Consider the following 20,797-nt stretch of genomic DNA (forward strand, 5'->3'; position numbering starts at 1 on the left):
CTGCTTTTTTTCCCCAGAATATCAGACATAATCACGGATGAAAATGTTCACTTTTATGAAAACGAGCGAGTTTATAAGTAGCTGTATGGTAAATCGGTGTTGTTTTCGACCACTTTTACGAGCGAGTTTATACGCAGCTGTATGGTTAATGGGTGTTGTTCTCGACCATTTTTTCTTCAATACTAACTTTAAAAATATCAGCTATCAGAAAATACATAGTAGTTCTGGGTTGGGAAAAGTTCAGCACTTGAAAGGTAAGAAGGCGATCTACGCAAACTTCCTTAATTTGAGCTTAACCAAATTATCTCACACATTCCACAGATTTGGACATTGCATTATGAGAATAGCAAGTCTGTCTTTGTAACTGTGATTATTTCACGAAAACTTGAGATTACAATGTATAAATAGCAACGTGTCTCTAAAACGTTATTATATTTTTAGAATATGGTGGTTTACCGGAGTGGTATTCCAGTATTTAGACTGGGAGGTTTCAATCAAGTAAAAAACGTACCCACGCTTTTGCCAAAAAATTACGTCAAAGAAATCGTGTCTTCAAAAATATTTAGGCGACAGAACAATATTCTTTCAACAGCTTCATTCAGTTTGATATCAGACCTGAAACACCTTAAAAACAATTCTGACCAACTTTTTCGTCATGATATAGGTGGTAGAAACAATCCATAAATGGTATAAAAGGATCAGTTTTTCTCACTGTCTGACAGAAGTTATCAGACGAGTACAGACCAAGGAAGTAATTGCATCAAGCGGGCTAAGACTCAACAAGAACTCCACTCCGCTTGTAAAGTACAAGATGGTAAGTGATTGATATTTCCTGAAACCTTCTATGTTCGATTCCTGGATTTCAGTCCATGAGTCCATGTCCTGTTCCTATCTGGAACTCCGATTCTCGTTCCCATTTCTCCAAAGCCCCAAATCCTGAACTTAATGTCATTTTTCTGAATAGTGCCTACCCTGAGATTTTTTTTTTTTTAACTTTGCCTAGTGGTTGTACATCTTATGAGAACGTAAATTTCTGGATAAAAAGGAGGGTTCTGTGCTCGTTTAGGGGCAGAGCAGCAGTACCTTGTAGATACTCATATCATTGATATAATAGCATGACAATTATATTTTCGAGTACTGGCTAAATTCGCGTTTCCAAAGTTGTTCCTTCGCCTACATTAGAAGAGAAGAAAGGCCTGTTTGTTTGTTTTCTGTACATTACTGCAAGCTAACATTTAGACAGTTTTTTTTTTTTTTATTATTTTTTATCACTGGGGGATGATGGAAGCCAGTTAGTAACCTTGGTTTTCTCATCTGGGAGTCAGACAGAACATATTAAAAGTACTTTGAGTGAAAAAGTTCCCGAAATTAAGCAGGAGTGAGCTCATAGAAATGGTGCTATTTAGAAAGCATCGACATTATTTGCCTTCCTTCATTCGCTAATTTGCTGTTGCCCATCTTTTTACACCAGAAATTAAAGCTGTTATTTTCGTGTCTTTCTCTGCTGACCATCACTGTCCAATCCGTTTCCCTTATTGCGGAGAGAAAGGTAAGAACAAGATCATATTTTGATTTGTTACTGAAGGACGTAAAACATATGAAAATACCTTGCAGTACTATGAACAAGAACCAGAATTTACATGAAAACCGCATACAGATACCATCGATGTTGGTGTTTGAATTTTCCTATATGCGCCATTTTGGGTCTGTGACGACGTTCATTTGCCACTAGATCATCCACGAATAGCTTTTTCATTCAAGGCAATCATGCATGCGGTTAAGTAGCAACAGGAATGCTTTATACGATCCAACACAGTAGAACACGCGGAATTCCAGGTTTATAGATCCAATACATGTTGCGGTTTTTCGCACAAAAAAGTATTTTGGGCCATTTTACAGTTGTGTACTTAGTTGCCAAGCCTTTGATTTGGAGTGAGGCTGAAGGTGACGTTGTCGTGATAGAGACCTGTATCTAGTTAGCATGATAACAAAGTAATTTCCATTTGAAAGGCAGCGAGGTTTGTATGATAACAAGGTCACTCCTAACCTCACTCCCGTTAAAAGGCTTGGCAACCAAGCACATAACTGTAAAATGGACTATTTACTTCACTAGTAGAGATTTCTCTTAGGAAAGAAGGTCCCCATTTGGTTGTATGGTCTATGTAAACAAATTCATCCTGAGAACCTACCGTCAATGATCCAAAAAGTTTGCATATAAACAAAAAGCTTTTAGAATATTTAACACCTACCATGTTCTTATCCATAAAAACCGTTCTGTCGAGAACGCGTGAATTGGATATCCTAGGATACCCTTAGACATCACAGGCGATGATGAGCTCCTGTCAAAGGTCTTGAACAGAGGAATTTTCTTCCACGCGCACTCCCTGAAAAGTGAACCCTGTTACTAAAATTGTATGGTTTTTAATTGAGTTTCCGGTTTCAAATTCGTTGGATACAGAACTTTTAGCAATCTAAGTTTCAAAAAAAAAGGGAAAATGTGTATTCACGCTTTTAGTATAATGTTGCTCTTTTTAGAGTTCTGTGACTAAATATTCTCTGGAGCTGTCAAGTGGTGGAAAAACGTTTGGCGAACAGATCGAAATTGACACCATAAAGGGGACAGAGACTTTCCACGTACCGAAGACATCGCCTAATGAATCAGCAGGAGATATAATCTACGATTTTAAAAGGGTAAATATCGATATGATTTGTTTGTTTGTTTGTTTCATTTTTTAGGAGGGTAGGCACGAGGCAGTTTTGTGCCAGATTAAGAGGCCATCCTGGAAACTACCTCGCCTTTCCTATAAATCACCCAATGCAACTTGGTGGCTTCACTTTCCGCCCTATAGAAGTGAAAGCTAGCCTTTTATTTTGCTATAAGGCTTTCAGCGATATTCTCTTTATTTTTTCTTCATGCAGCAAGTGACAATGGCTCGCTTGCCAGCAGAAAAGGCATGCTATATGGCTAATTCAATCGATGAACCTCTCACACCTGCCGATTTAAAGGAAGCTTTAGAAATGGTGAGTGTACTCTAAAACCCAAAGTGCAAATGTGTTTTATAATCTCCAATTTTACGAATACGAGATTTCCCTTGTTTTCGTTGGGGTTCTTGTAAAGCCCTAGCTTCGATGCTAGAATGCTAATGACTGAAATAATACCACTAAGACTGCCTTAAATTCTTAGACTTTTGCGTGCTCGATTTTCCACTTTCACATCTGTGTATTACTACGTTATTGTTAGAAATCTCCCGGAACGAGCGAAGAGTTAGCAACTTCTTCCACTGAAACCCAAATGACGGTAGTGGGAGAGCTTGAAGACCGTTCAGCGCTGAGTGCTGAAATGGCAGAACTGTGTGTCAATCTACCAATCTATATCGTCACCAATGGCGCTGTGATCCTTAATGACGAGGAAACAGTTGTGGAAGATGATATGGAAGCAGATGTGGAAGCTGACGAGCACGTTGATAAAGACGCCAGCGATGAACTCGAAAGAGTTGACACAGTCGACAATCCTTACGCACGTAGGTGTTACAGAGTTAGCCGTGTCACAGACTTTGTCATCTTTAACGCATCTAATAACATAAGTACACGAAGCAGGGTGGGGTGAGATGGATTTAAGATCCCCCTTCCTCACTCTTTAGGCAAAATGCTAATGATTCGGAAAGAGAAAAAAAAAGCGACAACGTAAGATGGACGTATTTTGCCCAAGAACCTAACACTATGACTTGGAAAGGTTGGAACCCAAACCTCTAGTGGGGGAGTCCAGCGCACTAATAACCAGGCCACCGCACCTCCCATACAATCTCAGACACTCCAGGATAATTTGCATTTTGTGTTCTTTTCACTGATGACATTTTTTCGTATTCTTTGTACAAGGTGTGAAACGAGCTTTCTTCCGCAAGCTAAGACGGAAGGGATTCTTACGCAAGCTCAAAAAAAGGGCTTGTAAAAGAGTGTGTAAATGGGCTACAAAACGGATTTGCAGGAGGGTTCCCTTCAGGTTCAACAGGTTGCGGAGGAGGTGCTTAAAGTTCCGGAAACGAGGATGCAAGCGTGTTTGCAGATGGCTGGTTGGATAAACTGGTCTATTTTCCACTTTTATCTTAACACAAGCATTGAGGAGTGCTTTACTAAATAATTCAATGGTACTTTAACCAGTTAGCCTATCCCGAGACTCTTTCCAATTTAGTCATAACTTCCGGGTTGAAATCAAACATTTTCATTTATATAGCCTTTTCGTCCCTCCAAAGTAATGCTCCCAGATGGAAGAATCGATTTTGCTGCAACGCTATTAACCCTTAAACTCTCAAGTGATTGTTACGTACCTTATCTCTCTGTGCCAGGAAGCACATAAGGTTTGGACGTCTCTCCTCCACTGTGTTCGGTCTGTAGCTGCATGGTGTACAGCACTCCATGTTTTCCAGCCTGCGCCGTTCTCTCCTTTTCCACCATTCGCCGCTATGTTGTCTTCGGTAGTAACTTCTCTTTATAATATCCATACGTTATCCTGCAAAGATGTAATGAGAGTACCCAAATTATTAGGTAGAAGCTGTTATCTTAACTAATTCACGAGGAAATGTGGAGCTGCTAGAGGGGAGACTTTACAATCAGATCCTGGGACTTAAGATTGCTCTCAAGCTTTTTATCACATAGAATGGTCTAAAAGTAAATTACAGATAATGTGTTGAACTGGCTTCAAAATTAAATCCTAGCTTCAAGCTAGGCAATAGGAGTCTATGAGGAGCGAACAGTGTAAGTACAGCATGTAAGGGACTGGGTATCGTGTTCAAGAATAAAGGCGAATCATAGACCGAATCGCTATGTATTTTTCAATTACAATGATAGGTCCGGTTTTCGAGTCGCCCCAAGCCTCGCGCCCAATTGTTTGTTATTTTCTTGCCATTCCATTCATTGACAAAAGTAAGACTTTGCTTTTGGTTTTTTTTTTGCTTTTTTAAAAGCGGTGGTCCTTCTTTGGTTCGCACAAATGGGTCAACTTGTTCGGTAGCACTTGATGTAGATGTATCCTAAAGAGTCTAAGGGCATAATATTAATAAAGAAACTTCGTTGTGTCGAATTAACTGCATGCCTGTAGTGCATTGTTTGATTATGTTCTGTGGTGTTTTGCTTTTCCAGTACTGAGTTACAAACCCGACTTTCAAATGATAAGAGTATGCTTATAAAGTTTCTATGGTGCTGCGTCGGTGGGTGGTATAACAAGATAATTTGGTTTTACCACCTGATATTTCGAGCGGTAGCCCTTCGTCAGAACCCGACACCGCTTTCTATCAGTGTACCAGCGTTTTGGGAAAAAAAACATCAAAGCCAACTGAAGGAAAAATTCATTTGGCATCGGAGTAGCGACCTGTGGGAAAATAAGTAAATTTGACGAAACAGAAGCTAGAGCACTCAAGAAGTGTAGAGAAAACTACATCTCGTGTTTCTCCCTTCACTTCTTTTGTACTTTAGCTGCTTCATTTGTGCTTTACAAGCGAACAGAGCACAGCAAGGCTTCTCTATTTGTAAATTATCCCGAGCAACCTTACTTTATTCAAGTGGAATCCCAAACTGGAGAAAAACTCTCGAAAAGAGAAAGTCAAAACAACAAAATTATAAAGCGAAACAGACTAACACGAATTTACCTCAGCTACAACCAAAAAGAAAAAAACCTGAGCAAAGTCACAAGAAAACAATAGCAGCAGAGCCAAGTGTTTGTGAACTTGATCTATTTTTATCAGCTCGACACCAACTTAAAGCAAATCACAAAAGTTTCGTTAACCATTTTTGCCTGACTTCATTCCCATTATATTATAACAGCAGCTGAGGACTTATGCGTTTTAGGAGTATCCCAATGTTCTTTAGCGTAAAGAGCTGTTTTTATCGCTGTCCCAAGTTCTCCATTTATGCATTTTCAAGGCTAGCATCCATCAAGACCTGTTAAGGAAGCGAAAAGTCAAACAGAAGTTCTAATGATGGTCACTCTTAACAGTTAACATCCTAACATCAGTATGTATATTCTCCATACTTTTCTCTACACATTTCCTAAGGTGCTGATAAGGAGAATTTGTTTAACAATCAAAAGCTTCTTTAGTCGGCGATAATTCTCTTTATTCTCGTGACCTTTATGACTGATTCAGGGGTGATTTTGTAAGGAGAATTAAGATGCTAGTCACTCTTTGAGGTGGTCAAAAGATTCACCTGTGGTCTCAGAGCTCATTTTAGTACAGCCTAACAGGCGTCTATGCGACGAAGGTCCCCGTTTAAATCAGCTTTAATAAACAACTTATTCGTTCATGGTTATCTTTTGCAATCCTCTTTCTTTCACTTAGTGAAAACGGTATGGCAACCGAATACGCGCAGTTTGACAAAAGAGCATTCGACAATGAAGTTAGCGAAGACGATGACGTAGGAACAATAAAAAAGTCAGCTGACCCCCTTGGAAGTGGAGGTGGAGGTGGAAGTAGAGGTGGAGGTGGAGGTGGAGGTGGAGGTGGAGGTGGAGGTGGAGGTGGAGGTGGACGTGGACGCTGAAATCCTCGCAGTAAACGCCGTTAAGGTGGACGTGGACGTGGACGTGGACGTGAACGTGGACGTGGACGTGGACGTGCACGTGGACGTGCACGTGGACGTGCACGTGGACGTGGACGCTAAAATCCTCGCGGTAAACGCCGTTAACGAAGATCATTTAAGGTGGCTCGTACCAGTTTCCTCGCGCGGGGAACAGGTAGCTCTTGCGTCACGCGCGAGAGAAACGTGCGAAAGAAACGCGAGATTAAAAGACGAAAATTTAAAACAAAGATGGCGGCGCAAGGATTTTTTTCTACTTATGTGAGAAGTTTTCCTAAGAGCGTGTAATTGATGTGTTGAGCGGCCACAGTGAATGCAGGAGATAGAAACTAAAATAAAGAGGACTATTTTCGGAGAAGTAAAGGTTGCTTCACTTCACATTTAAAAGAAATATTCAACCGATATGAAATCTTGCGACGGCGAAAAAACAAGAACTCAAGTGAAGGATAATCTACCTGAAGTTGAAGAAGACTTTGAAACTTCAAGGAAAATAATATGATATAGCCAGAAGTCATGTGTAGGATTTTTAAGATGAGCATGGGAGACTGTCTTTGACGGCTGTTTAATGATTTTCTTAGCAGTAAACATCTGTAAGCATCAGATCGTAGGTGCTCACGCGAGCACACGCAATTGTCAGCGGTAGCTAAAACAGATCATGAGCAAATATCGATCTTATAGAATCCAGATTTTTAAATGCGCGAGAACGCGCGTGGAAATTGCTAAGCTCACGAAAGCTATTGCATGAAAACAAGTCCGGTGACCCCTTCTTTTTATTGTTCCAATATGATAATAACGTCGAAAGGAATCATCAGAAAAAAAATAGAAAATTCTACGGAAGGAAATTTGCGATGTGTGAAAATTGCCTTTTCCTAGCTTTTCTGAAATTCCGCTCCGTAGAATTTTTTAAAAAACTTTGTGCATTTTCCTTTTCAAGTGCCAAAAGCAATCACTGAAAAAAATCACGGGGTCACCGGGTTAGTTTTCGAATTATTGAAGCCACAAGCTAAAAAATGCGTCTTAATACGCTTATGAAAGCGTTGCCATGGAAACTGCTGGGGACGAAATGACACCTATTTTGGGATAACCAATTATTATATAATTCAATCCCGTAAAAGTGTTCAACTGGCCTTGGTTAGTCTTTCTGTTGTATTCTTTCAAAGTTACAAACCATAAAAAAGATGAAAACCGGTACGAGCCACCTTAAGTGAAGGTGAGTGGAAATAAGAAATGGGATGTGCAGCTGGTTTTGTCTCTTTTAGTGATATTAGCAAAGGCAAAGTGACATTTTACGCAATCACGCACGCTCTTACGCCATGATCCCATGATCTAGAAAATGCGTCACATTCACAAATTGATCTGCGAAAAGCGTTTGTAGTTCAATTTGTTTTGTTTTTAATCTGCTGGTTTGCGTTACTGAAATTACTTAATACTCACTTTTTTTTTCTTTTTTGAGTTAAAGAAGATATTCTTTTGAAAATAAGTAAATTAGAATTGAAAGGAACATACCTGGTAATCCTTCGTTTTGATCATCCTTCGTTTCATCATCATTCCCTCCTGAACTAAAAAAAATTATAAAGGCCTTTAAAAAAAGACAATCTCATGGGACAACATCATGGTGGTCATCTTTGCAGTCGCGCTTTGCGTGACGAGCTTTGTAACTTCTAATCACAAAAGAAAAAGTATCTTAAACGCTTTGAGCATTCGTCGCATAGACACCAGTTAAGCTGCACTAAAATGAGCCATGAGGGCACACGTGAACTGATCTTTGACCACCTCTAAGAGTGACTAGCATCTAAATTCTCCTTACAATATCAACCCTGAATCAGTTATAAAGGCCACGAGAATAAAGAGAATTATCGCCAACTAAAGAAGCTCTTGATTGTTAAACAAATTCTCCTTAGGAAATGTGTAGAGAACAGTATGGAGAATATACATACTGTATAACCATCATTAGAACTTCTGTTTGTCTTTTCTCTTCCTTGACAGGTCTTGATGAATGCCAATCTAGAGAACTGGGAACAGCGATAAACAGCAGTTTACGCTTAAGAATATTGAGATACTTGTAGAACGTATGAGTCCAGCTGCTGTTAAAATACAATGGGAATGAAGTAATGCAGAAATAGTCAACACACATTTTGTGATTTTCTCTAAGTCGGCGTCGAACTGATAAAAATAAATCAAGTTCATAGACCAAGCTCTGCTATTGTTTTTTTGTGACTTTGTTGACCTTTTTTCCTTTTGGTTGTGGTTAAGGTGACTTCTTTTCAGTCTGTTTCTCTTTATGATTTAGTTTTTCTGGTTTTCTCTATTCGAGAGTTTTCCTCCCGTCTGGAATTCCACTCAAATAAAATAAAGTTGCTCGAGATAATTAACAATAGAGAAGCCTAGGCTGTGCTTTGTTTCTCCTCTGCGCACGCAGGAAGCGGCTAAAGTACGAAAAAAGTGTAGGGAGAAACACGAGATATAGTTGAGCGTTTTCCCCTACTCCTTGAGCGCTTTAGCCGCTTCCTAAGCGGAGGGCGAGGGATTTATAAGCTTTCTGAGTGTTTCTGAGAGTGTTTGCTCAGCATCCCAAGTAGCTTTATCACGTTTTAGTCTAATTTCAGAGCTAAACAAAGAGTTTCCAGCAATCTGATTGGTCGAGTGGTTCCTTATATGCCGCTATATAAACCGCTCCACGCGGTTTATATAAAATGTTAAACTAAAATGTTAATAAATGTTACTAAATGGTGTAATTTTAGAAATGTCCCTGTTGTTCAGCTCTGAAATTATACTAAAACAATTATTCGCCTCAGGTTCGGTGAATATTGTCGAATAATCCCTCGACTTCGTCTTGGGGATTATTCGACGATATTCACCTCGCCTTCGGCGAATAATTGTTAAATAGAGCCCGGGAGAAAAAAAAACATGATATTGCTTTCATGACATAACTGGTTATATGCTGGCTGTATAACCTGGTAAAGCATCCGCTTGGAGACTAAATTGACCAATCAGAGGATGTGCACTATGTTCATTTTTTTGTAAACTCTCACAAAACACGTTACAATCAGATCCCTTGTTAGAATGGTTCAAATAATCGGATTGGTTGAACAGGACTAAAGCTGTCAAAATGTCAAACCATCAAAGTTCACAAACCATCAATTTCAGAATCTGCAATACTTCACAAACTGAAATAGTTAAGCAGGTCGATTAATTTAAGACTAGCCTTTAATTTTTTTAGTCTTAATACTCAGTTCTGTGAAATCTGGAAGAATTTTGGCTCGTAAATAAACGCAAGCTATATTACACGCCATTTAGAAAACAAACTGCTCAAGGCGTATGTTTTATGGATCGATGAAAGACAGCCGAATGCACAGGAACATGAAGATCACCTGGGATGCCGTATAACTAAGCTGCAGACGCACGCCGTACTGAGTTCCACGACTCCTCTGTTTCATGAAACTGACTAATTTTCCAACAGGCCTTTATTCCGTTGCAAAATAAGAGGATTAACCTCTTAAAAAATCCCGTATACAAGTCACGATGGAGGAATGCAGTCACGCTTAAGTAACGCACCTACAAAAATATAATTCGTGATCAGCACAGCCCGGTCTTAAATCGACTGGACCAAAGTTTTTCTTGTAATAGTTAAAATAGAGAGAGTGAGAAAGATTGCCGTCACTTATATTGTGGACACGAGAACTGCGAAAAAAAAGGGTCACTCCAAATATTTCCCTATAATTGGGGTGATCAGCTGGTAAATACTCTCATAGTTTTGGCATAGAAACCAAGAATTGATTAAGGAAACACCTGGTTTGATCCCGAAATTATTATGAATCGTAGTAAATATATCTTAATCGCAAATTATTAGAAAATTTTTCGTCTCTCAAACAATATCCGGATATAAGTGAAAATTCTTTGTCCAACTAAATTTCTCCAATCAAGAAGCCCCCAAAAAGCATTGCTTTTATGCATCCCACTCTTTGGTGATATTAAAACTGATTTTTTCTTCAGATCCCCATGCGACCCTTTATCCGATCATGGAATGCAGACCCTTGAGAATCTGTAAAAATAGACACAAGAATGCTTGCCTGTCGTGTAATGGTGTTAGTAGATAAAACACGTAGTTTGTGGGTATTTACTCGGTTAACTTCCTGATTTTTTTTTTAAAGCTTTCCTTTGAGGTTTTTAGTTTCTTTCCTTTCACTGATGGAAACGCGTAAAAATAAATACTTGACGATAATGAAATGTAACTGTAATGAAAAGCTGAAATAATGTGAATTCTAATACAAATTCGACCATGTTCTACTTAGCTGGATAAGCAGTTATATGCAATACGCACAAGAGGAAACTTGTTTCAGTATACCACTTATGTATGGTATTCAGATATTCACAGTCGTTCATTCTATTTTTTGTCGCGATCCTCATTTCACCCGATATTTCATCATGGAAAGTTGACCTTCGAGAATCTGTAAAAAGATTTATAATCATTTGATTTTGGAGTAAAAAGGCTTTCGCATAGATTTTTTTTATTTATCTTTTCAGCGGTGATACATGTTTTGTGTATGTATCGAAAGTGAATGGCTCATCAAAGATTTGGGCAGATTTGCTTTCTTAACACGGGTTGTGCGGCAACAAATTTAAACTAACGATTGGGGGACGGAGTGTATATTACTTTGAAATAGAAAACATGTAATATTTTCTAATCTTAAGTAAGCAATTTTTCACTCATGAGCTTACAACGGACCAACCGAAATTAGGAGCTTCCACCTCGATTGTTAGCTCAGTTGGTGGAGCACTGCAAACGGTATCGCTCAGGTCATGGGTTCAAATCCCGTACAAGCCTATATGTTTTTCCAGGTTTTTTTTTTTTTCTTTTTTTTTTTGCTACTGCTTGAATAGTTTACAACGAAAATAAGATAAAATAAAATAAAATGACCGTATTACAAAATGCTATAAATAGTCTACATAATGTGCTGCATCCCAGTCTAACACTAAATAAATCATACATACAAAAACAACAGTCAGTGTATTCTCACAACAAAAATTCAACTTTCTATTTCAAATAGAGAGTGGCCTCTCGACCTGTCAAATGCAATACAAAAAAAAACCATCGCGACTAGTCGCTCACTTTTTCACGCGCGTTGCATCTACTTTAGTTTGCATTTATGCTACTGGAGCGAAATTTTTCTACCAAGGGAAACATAAAAATTTTTTATCTATAGATATTGGCGACGAATCCGGACCAAAAGCTGAAAAAAGGATAGATGTAGTGACTCTCACAAGTTTGTTGTACTTTAACCAAGTGCTTTTATTTCAAAAAATTTCTTCTAGTTACATCGACAATTTGTGCTACCAAATCTAAATTAAGTGCCTTATAAAATACAATGCGATTTGCCATCGGACCTCCTATCCCCTTCAAATTTCTTATTCAGCTTACTTTGGCATAGCTCTCAAAATACCAGGTGTTTGGAACGCTCTGCACCAGAACGATCCGACGTTATCATTATCCTTTTAACCTCGTGCACCGGGATTTCAAAATAGAATTTAATTTTAACTCAAAGGAAAGCGCCACTGGATTAAGCTCTCCTTTAAAAAAAGTTAAGACACTGGTAAACTCGGTTCGAGACAGAAGAGTTTTTCCTCTTCGTGTCACCCATCTACAAACTCTGCGACAGATCGGCTGTCAGAAATTATGGCATACACGACGCCAACGGCGGTTCCTAAACACACGTCTGCAAATCCGTCGGGTTACCCACCTACATACCCGGTTACAAACCTAGCGTCTGATTCTACGCCCGATTTGGCGCCTCTCACCTAATGACCACGAAAGAAATATAATTAGTGTAAAAATCACGTCCCGTACATCTAACTAGAGCGTAGATCAATTGAATACCTCACCACCACCCCTCCCCCGTCCCCTGTGCGTTTGAACTTTAGGAAGACTAGTTGGTTCATATCCCCACCTTTCTGGGTCAAAATTGCGTTCAAATGCCCCACTCAAGAAAAAAATTTAGTCAAGGATTCGTTTTGTGTTCAACGAATCAGTTGTAGAATCTAGCAACGTCACGTCACTTATTAGTTTTTGACGCTGATTTTCGCAAAATGCGATATAAAACTTCTCGTTCTAAGCCATTTGCTGGCCAAAAGAACTCTTTTCAACTCCTTTGAACTACAACAAAACTAAAGCACGTTTAGTCCTCTGGAAAGTCTTACCCCTTCAGTTTTATATTCCCCGTCCAGGCAAGGTTTGAATTCCCCGAAAAGACCTTTTGCGTCTAATGCCCGTGGTTGTCCGCATAGGGTCTACATAAATCATGTATGACCGCATGAATTCTCCCGAGGATACTGCATGGTACGCTATTGCGTGGTAAGCATACAAGGGCAGTTCACACTTTCCACAATGGTACACAAACGAAGCCGCCATAAAGTTTCCCAGTCTAGAAATCAGCTAGGAGCACATTTTTCTTATTGAGGGACCGAGGCGGTCAATCTTAAGCTGGAAAAATGGCCCATCTTGCTTGGTGGAAAGTAAATCAGAACACAGTTCGATTCATGTAACTTGCACGCTAGGCCAATCATGTTATCTGTTACCTTATTGTTTTAGCTATGCTGTAAACAAGGAATAATTCCTAATTTTTCCTTTCAACATTTTTTGCCTCCTGATTTGCGGTATTTTCAAACAACAAACATATGAAATACATAGATATGAACTGCGGTTATGAAACGTATATGTGCACGATCCTTCGCAGTAAAGCACTATTTAAGCAATAGTGAAAATCAGACCTGAAAAAAATTCAGGCCTGTACGGGATTCGAACCACTGACCTCTGCGATACTAGTGCAGCGCTCTACCAATTGAGCTAACAAGCCAACTGGGAGCAGGCCATCAAATTAATTCGACATAAACCCGTAGATGATAAATCAAACAACAAACATATGAAATACATATATATGAACTTGTCATGGAAGTGTTAGGAATTTATTTATTAAATGTAAATTATTTTTTTTATTCTCTTAAGATCAGTGTAGTTCGTGATTATTTGTATCTGTTACGTAATTTTTATTCTTCACTTGTGTAAACTGTTGTGTAATTAACCTTTATTGTGTATATCAAATAGTTTTCTTCATTCTTTTCGGGCACCTTGCGTCCATGTGTATTTAAGGATTTGGGTGGTTTGGTACGGTGTGGTTTTTTTTGAAGAAGTGAGGTGAAGGTTTGTGAGTTACGAGCGAAGAGCGTGGAAAAATTTGAGTCAACGGAGACTCGGCACAGTATCATTTCTGAGAAATTCATTCAGAACAATCGTTCCATTTCACGGTAGAAAACCATTCGCGGGGGAACGGGTGTGCAAAGAATCTACCAGACTGTGAGTTAAAGGAAGAAGAGATAGTAACTAATTCAATAACAAGTCTGAGCGAGTCAAGTTACAAGAAGTAAAAAGTTGAAAACTGCAAAGCTGTCAGAAGACGAAGCAAAGTTGAAACGAAGGAAACGAGCAAAGTTGAGAACTGGTGAGACAGGAACCTGGTTGGAGAAACGGGAGTTTGGTTTTGGCAGGGCACTGTTTGTTGGTGGAGCGTGGTGATTTGTGGACAAGAGAAGAACACGGACGCGGGCGTAAGGTGAAACCCAACCGAACTGAACTAAAAAAAAAAAAAAACCTTTTTTTATCTTAATAGTAATAATCTTGTAAATAGTTTTAGTGTACTGTAGTTTAAGTTAGCGTATTCCTGTAAATTAATTAGATCATTGTATTATCGTTATTGTTAGTCGCTTTATTGTTTTATTAGCATAATAAATATCTCTAGGCCTACGTTTAGTTGTATTGTGGCGTGTGTTCTCGGACTCGTTTATGTTCTGTGTTTTGTTTGTGTTAGGGGGCACCCACCTTTGTGGCGCGGATTCGTCACAGAACTGCGGTTATGAAACGTGTATGTGCACGATCCTTCGCAGTAAAGCACTATTTAAGCAATAGTGAAAATCAGACCTGAAAAAAATTCAGGCCTGTACGGGATTCGAACCACTGACCTCTGCGATACTAGTGCAGCGCTCTACCAATTGAGCTAACAAGAGCAGGCCATCAAATTAATTCGACATAAACCCGTAGATGATAAATCAAACAACAAACATATGAAATACATATATATGATCTGCGGTTATGAAACGTATATGTGCACGATCCTTCGCAGTAAAGCACTATTTAAGCAATAGTGCTTTACTGCGATAGTGCTTTACTGCGTACAGGCCTGAATTTTTTTCAGGTCTGATTTTCACTATTGCTTAAATAGTGCTTTACTGCGAAGGATCGTGCACATATACGTTTCATAACCGCAGATCATATATATGTATTTCATATGTTTGTTGTTTGATTTATCATCTACGGGTTTATGTCGAATTAATTTGATGGCCTGCTCCCAGTTGGCTTGTTAGCTCAATTGGTAGAGCGCTGCACTAGTATCGCAGAGGTCAGTGGTTCGAATCCCGTACAGGCCTGAATTTTTTTCAGGTCTGATTTTCACTATTGCTTAAATAGTGCTTTACTGCGAAGGATCGTGCACATATACGTTGCGGTATTTTGGTAAATAAAAAAAAACCAGTGTTTGCAAGTCCTATTCAATACGACTTACATGCGTCTGCCATGTCATGTAGGTCGCTTATTTAAGGGAAATGATTTGCTTCCTCGTCAACGACTTTATCAACATCTTCATCAAAATGTACATCAGCTTCTTCGTCATTTGGGTTCGTAGCTCAGCTTACGACCACATAGATTGACAGATTGGCACACAAATCCGCCATTTCAGCACTCAACACTGAACGATCATCAAGCAGTCCCACAACCTTCATTTTTATTTCAGCTGAAGTAGTTGGTAAGTCTTCACCTGTTCCAGGAGTTTGCTGATTATATAATGAAACAAAGTGATGAGAATTAGGAATCACACAAAAAAATTGTAAGGCTGACGGAAAGAGAGCCGAGATCGGAAGGCAATAAATCAGCAGCTACGCTTCTCATGTAAACAAGTCACTGTCAAAACTGTGAATAGTGAGAGAACTTTGCTCAAAGAGAATGTTCCAGTACACTCCTGAGCGAATGTCTTCAATCTTTTACCACTTTCCTCTCTAGCAGTACGCATTGTCACACCGTTTTAATTGGCTATAATTCTTCTGTGTTCGACACTCCTTCACTCCTACGATGTGCTGGAAATTCAAATAAAGAAACATGATCGTCGAAGAAAGTGTTTTTCGCCGATAGCCTTCCACTCATCAAAACACTCGCCAATGGTGGTAACGCTCTTCTCGATCCTGACGGAAAACCATGTAAAAGCAATCTCCCTTCTGTGTATCAAGCTGTTTTTTATGAAGATTTCAACGTACACGATGCTTTGAATCCCCGTAGCAGCTAACAAGCGCTAATATTATAAAAAACAGCAATGTGAAATCCACCTCCTTCGCTTTCGTAGACATGGCATTTCTTGACGGACCCCACGAACGCATACAAACTTTCAACGACAAGCCCTATTCACAGGACGATAACGGGCTCCTCGTCAAAGAAAACATCATTCAGAAAATTGCAGAAAGCGGCCTGTGTTACGATGACTTATTTTAAATAAGTCATCATTTAATAAAAGATCTTCACAACAACGGTGAGAAGGAAGCACTTGTCGCTATTCTTAGGAAATCGCCAACCACATCGCGTCGATCAGCTCCACGAGGAACAAAACATCCTGACACTTTGCACAAAATAATCCAGCACTTTGAAGGCAAATAGAGCAGCTGCCATTTCCAGGCGCAATCCACCCAGAAGGTAAACCTCTCTTAGCAAATTAAATATCTTTGGAAGAGCGCGAAGGACGTTCGGCGAATAAAACGATGGTCCTCTTTCCAGTGATTTTGAATGTTTATGGCTGAGGGTTTCGACTCCTAATTCTGTCTATTATGCATGTGTTGTTTACCATCTTGATGAATCCTCGTATGATCAAGAGGAACTGTTGGATTTTCTGACGACATCTTGTAAACATTTAATGACTGTGGATCCAAAGTGCAAAATCATTATTGCCGGGGATGTTAACCAGCTAAAATTCAAGGATTTACTAGTTCATGCTTCGCTGTCTCAGATTGTTAAAAAGCCGACCAGAGGAGAAAATATCTTGGATGTTTTTATTACCAATACTCCTTATCTGTGGGAGAAGGTCAAGGTCTTTGAAAGTGCTATTAGGTCAGACCACGACATGGTTATTGCATATCCATGAACATCTGCTAAGGCTAAACGTAGCAGCATACAGTTTAGAGATGTTAGAGAACATAGGAAAATTCATATGACCTATCTGCTTGAAAGCCATGATTGGCAGGCGGTTTTTTTCTGTTACTGACTGTGAATTGAAGTGTGATGGGTTATCTAATACCCTTTGGACCATGTTTAACGAGTGCTTCCCGCTGATTTCTGTTCGTATATCCTCAAGTGATCCTCCTTTCATTTCACCATTGGTTAAACACTTTTGAAATTTAGGAACAGGTTGCGAAAGAGATCTAAGCCGCTCCCTGTTGGCCTTGAGGACAGAATCAACCATCTTATAAGGGAAAATCAACGACAAGCTGTCAAGCAGGATTCTTGTATGTCCGGTAGGGGTTCTCATGCTTGGTGGTCCACTGTCAATAAAATTACTGGAAGAGACACTCAGCTCCAGTTGATCAGCTAAGTTATTCATCCAGACATCATTAATAAATATTTTTGTAGCATAAACTCTGATCCTGAATATATAGCCTCTACACCAATTGATTTTCCTGATGATGCGAGGATACCTACAATACCTCTTCACCTTGTCACACACTTTCTTTCTAAGCTTAAGAGGACTGCTTGTGGCCCGGATGAGCTCCCATGCTGGCTTTTTAGATAATTTCCCCATGAGCTTGCCCCTGTTGTCACCAATGTGTTTAACAGCTCGCTGCAACAACATAAAGTACCATCCTCTTAGAAGATGGCACACACATCAAGCCTATACCTAAGGAGTCTCCATTGACTTGCTGCACCCAGCTTCGGCCAATTTCTATTACTGCTATTATCATGACACTTTTTGAACGATTGGTCTATAGGTCTGAACTTTCCAGTGTTTGCAATGATTATAATGATTTAGATCAGTTTGCCTATCGTGGTGGCCATAACTCTACTATGGCATTAATTAAATGCCAACACACATGGTTAAAGTGGCTTGATGGTAACGCCGATTTTTTCAGAATATTTTCACTTGACTTTAGTAAGGCCTTCGACTCTGTATCCCACAATTCCCTCTGTAGTAAATTAAAGCAAGTTAACATTAATCCATATATTATTAATTGGTTTATTAGTTTTTTAAATCATAGAAAGCAGAGAGTTGTTGTCGATGGTCATAGTACTGAATATGTTTCTATAAATAGGGGTGTTCCTCAAGGTACAGTCCTGGGCCGGTCTTATTTTCGATTTTTATTAACGATATCAAAGCTGTTAAAAACCGATAAGAATCTTCTAGTTAAATTTGCTGATGATATAACTATTAGTTTACCAATCGAGGCAAATGTAGGCTTAGATGAATACGAAACGGAAGTCCTATCCTTTATTGAATGGTCCGAGAAGAACTACATGAAAGTGAACTTGACGAAAACATGGGAATTTCTTTTACGAGGAAAGACTTCCAAGACGCCTCCTGAACCACTCGAGATCATAAGAAGGAAAGAAAAACTGAAACTATTAGGTGTTACCTTTAAGCAAGTGCCGATGGTTAATTGGGACACTCATATTGATTATCTACCTAGTAAGGCTAGCAGTAGGTTGTATATTTTAAGAATATGTAAATATTATGGCTACTCTATTGAGAATTTGGACTTACTTTTTCAAAGTTTGATTCTTTCAGTTTTTATTTATGCTATTGAGATCTGGTGGTGTGCTTTTTATAATAAATATTTATATTCTACCTAAGGTTCAGACAAGCCGTTTTAAATCAATTTTTATTAATTGCTGTCTTTTCAATAGTAATTAATACCTTTTCTTTTTCCTTATTCTTTCTATTCATGTTAATTGTTGCACGTCTGTTCGCACAATAATTCTTAATAAGGACCTTTATTATTATTATTATTATTATTAAAACCCCGTGGCTTCCGTAGCAAGTATCGTGGCGTGACACAAATGTTGCGCATACGCAATTTCCCATCTTGTCGAGTCGAAATTTTCGGACTTTTGAAACTTTAGACTGACGTATTTCCAATTCCGCTCTGTGAATTTTTTAAATTTTTTGCATGTTAACTTTGAACGACTCTGTGCATGTTTTGCTAAAATTCGAAAAAATTCTGTCAGAGGAAAAAAAAGTTAACGATGAATTCTAAAATAGGCATCTTTTCCTTAAACTTTCTGACAGAATTATTTTAAACTTAACAATCAAGTAGACCAAGACAGTCAAAGGACGCATGCAAAATCTAAAATAAATTCACCGTCCAGTTTTTAAAAAAATTCGTCAAGGCTAATTTTGGAACCAGCATTGCAACCCAGCAACGTTGCCATGGCAATGAATTTTTCAATATATTTATAACAAACTGATTCTTCAATAATATTTTTATTTCAGGGGAAAATGTGATCGCGATTCGTTAAAGCTAAGCTTCGTAATTTTAGTTTAAATATCTTGCATCAGAAAAGTAAAAAACTATATCCAGCCTCCTTAAAGATATCGGGTCCGTCGTGTAATGATTTTAACAGATAAACCATACAGTTTGATAATACTCACAATCATATATATGTTTTTTTGAAAACCGGATTTTTAGAAGGAAGAAGCACATATTCTGCAATTTACGTTTCTGGTTGTTGGACTCTACAGCTTTGACGAGTTAAATGATTGTAAAACTCATGGATTTTCTCTTTTTCATCTATTCAGCAGGATACCCTTTTTTCTGCATATAGCAAAGATAAGCAGGCCAGCCATGAAAGATTTGAGCAAATTTGTTTTATAAGCATTGGTTGCATAACAACAAATTTGGATGGAGTGTAAATTACTTTGAAATAGGAAATACGTATTGCTGCCTTGTGTTGAGAACCCCATGTCACCCAATATCCGATCATGCAATGTAGACCCTTGAAAATCTGTGAAAAATAAACTCAAGAATGCCCTATGTAGCTTAACACATATTTAGAAAATCAGGGGCTTTAAAGAATGTAAACCCAAGAAAATCTGTAAAATAATTAGATTACAGAATGCACTTGTTACCTTAATGTTCTCCCTAAGGGTTTGTCTTTCCTGTAACGATGCGTGTTATCAGATGAGCTATATGGCTTAAAATATTTGTTTGTTTGAATTCAAAATGATTTCCATATGAATTCCTAAAGGTTAAGGTTTATGTTTCTCCTTTTGTTTGCTTTATTATAATTTTATTTCATTTAAAAACATTTGGTTAACACCATCATGGCCATATCAGAGGCTTTAAAGACCACGTTTGACTTTGAGAAAGATTCTGTTTTCTATCGGTGAGACAAACATACTCCCACTCACTAGAGAAGATGTTCGCTTCATAAGCCAACTAACAATTTGTGTTTCCGACAGTAAAATTACACATGAGATTCATTAATTATTTTGTAGAGAGAATGATTTTAAGAAAAAGAAAACACTCATTCTGAGATTTATTTTTTATAATTCTAAGTATATGTTTAAATACATTTGATTGTTATTCATCCATTTACAGGCAATACATTTTTTTATGTATTTTTTGAAAGTAAGCAGCTTATTGAAATTGAGGAAATTTGTTTTGCAACACAGGGGTTGCGCAGCAACACTGTTAAGCTCACAGTTGTATAACGCATAAATACTTTGAAATAGGAAATACGTACTGTCTTGTCGGGAATGCAATGCCTGTATTCAGATCCCCATATCACTCGATATCCGATCAGGAATTGTTTACCGCCGAAAATCGGTAAAAATAGTCAAAGGGATACACTTGTTGCTATTAAAGACTGATGAAAATCGCCCTGAGTCCCTACTGACGCTCTTCTGCCGTGTAATGATGTTATTAGAGAAACCATATAGTTTGATTGTGTTTACTCGTTGAAATTCTTTATCATTTCCATTATAGCTTTTCCTTAAGGTTCGATTTTTGTATTTATTAGCATTTCTTTTTTTCGCAGATGGCAACACTTACTTCAATTTCATTTCATTAAAATAGATTTGATTAGCACATACCAAGCCCATATGATCAGTGGTTTTAAATTTCAGAAATGATATCGAGGAATATTTTATTT

At 38.4% G+C, this 20,797-nt stretch overlaps 1 protein-coding gene across 1 annotated transcript; it reads left to right on the forward strand.

Annotated features, from left to right (window-relative positions):
* The first annotated feature begins 659 nt into the window (after nucleotides 1–659).
* On the forward strand, nucleotides 660–5,086 carry LOC111342898 (uncharacterized). The gene is made up of 6 exons (XM_022950024.2): nucleotides 660–814; nucleotides 1,472–1,549; nucleotides 2,536–2,691; nucleotides 2,920–3,021; nucleotides 3,242–3,521; nucleotides 3,877–5,086. The coding sequence occupies exons 1-6, from the start codon at nucleotides 812–814 to the stop codon at nucleotides 4,077–4,079; spliced, it is 822 nt and encodes a 273-aa protein (XP_022805759.2). The 5' UTR covers nucleotides 660–811; the 3' UTR covers nucleotides 4,080–5,086.
* The last annotated feature ends 15,711 nt before the right edge of the window (nucleotides 5,087–20,797 follow it).

This window comes from Stylophora pistillata, chromosome 11, assembly GCF_964205215.1.
Source record: "Stylophora pistillata chromosome 11, jaStyPist1.2, whole genome shotgun sequence".
Taxonomy (NCBI): Eukaryota; Metazoa; Cnidaria; class Anthozoa; order Scleractinia; family Pocilloporidae; genus Stylophora; species Stylophora pistillata.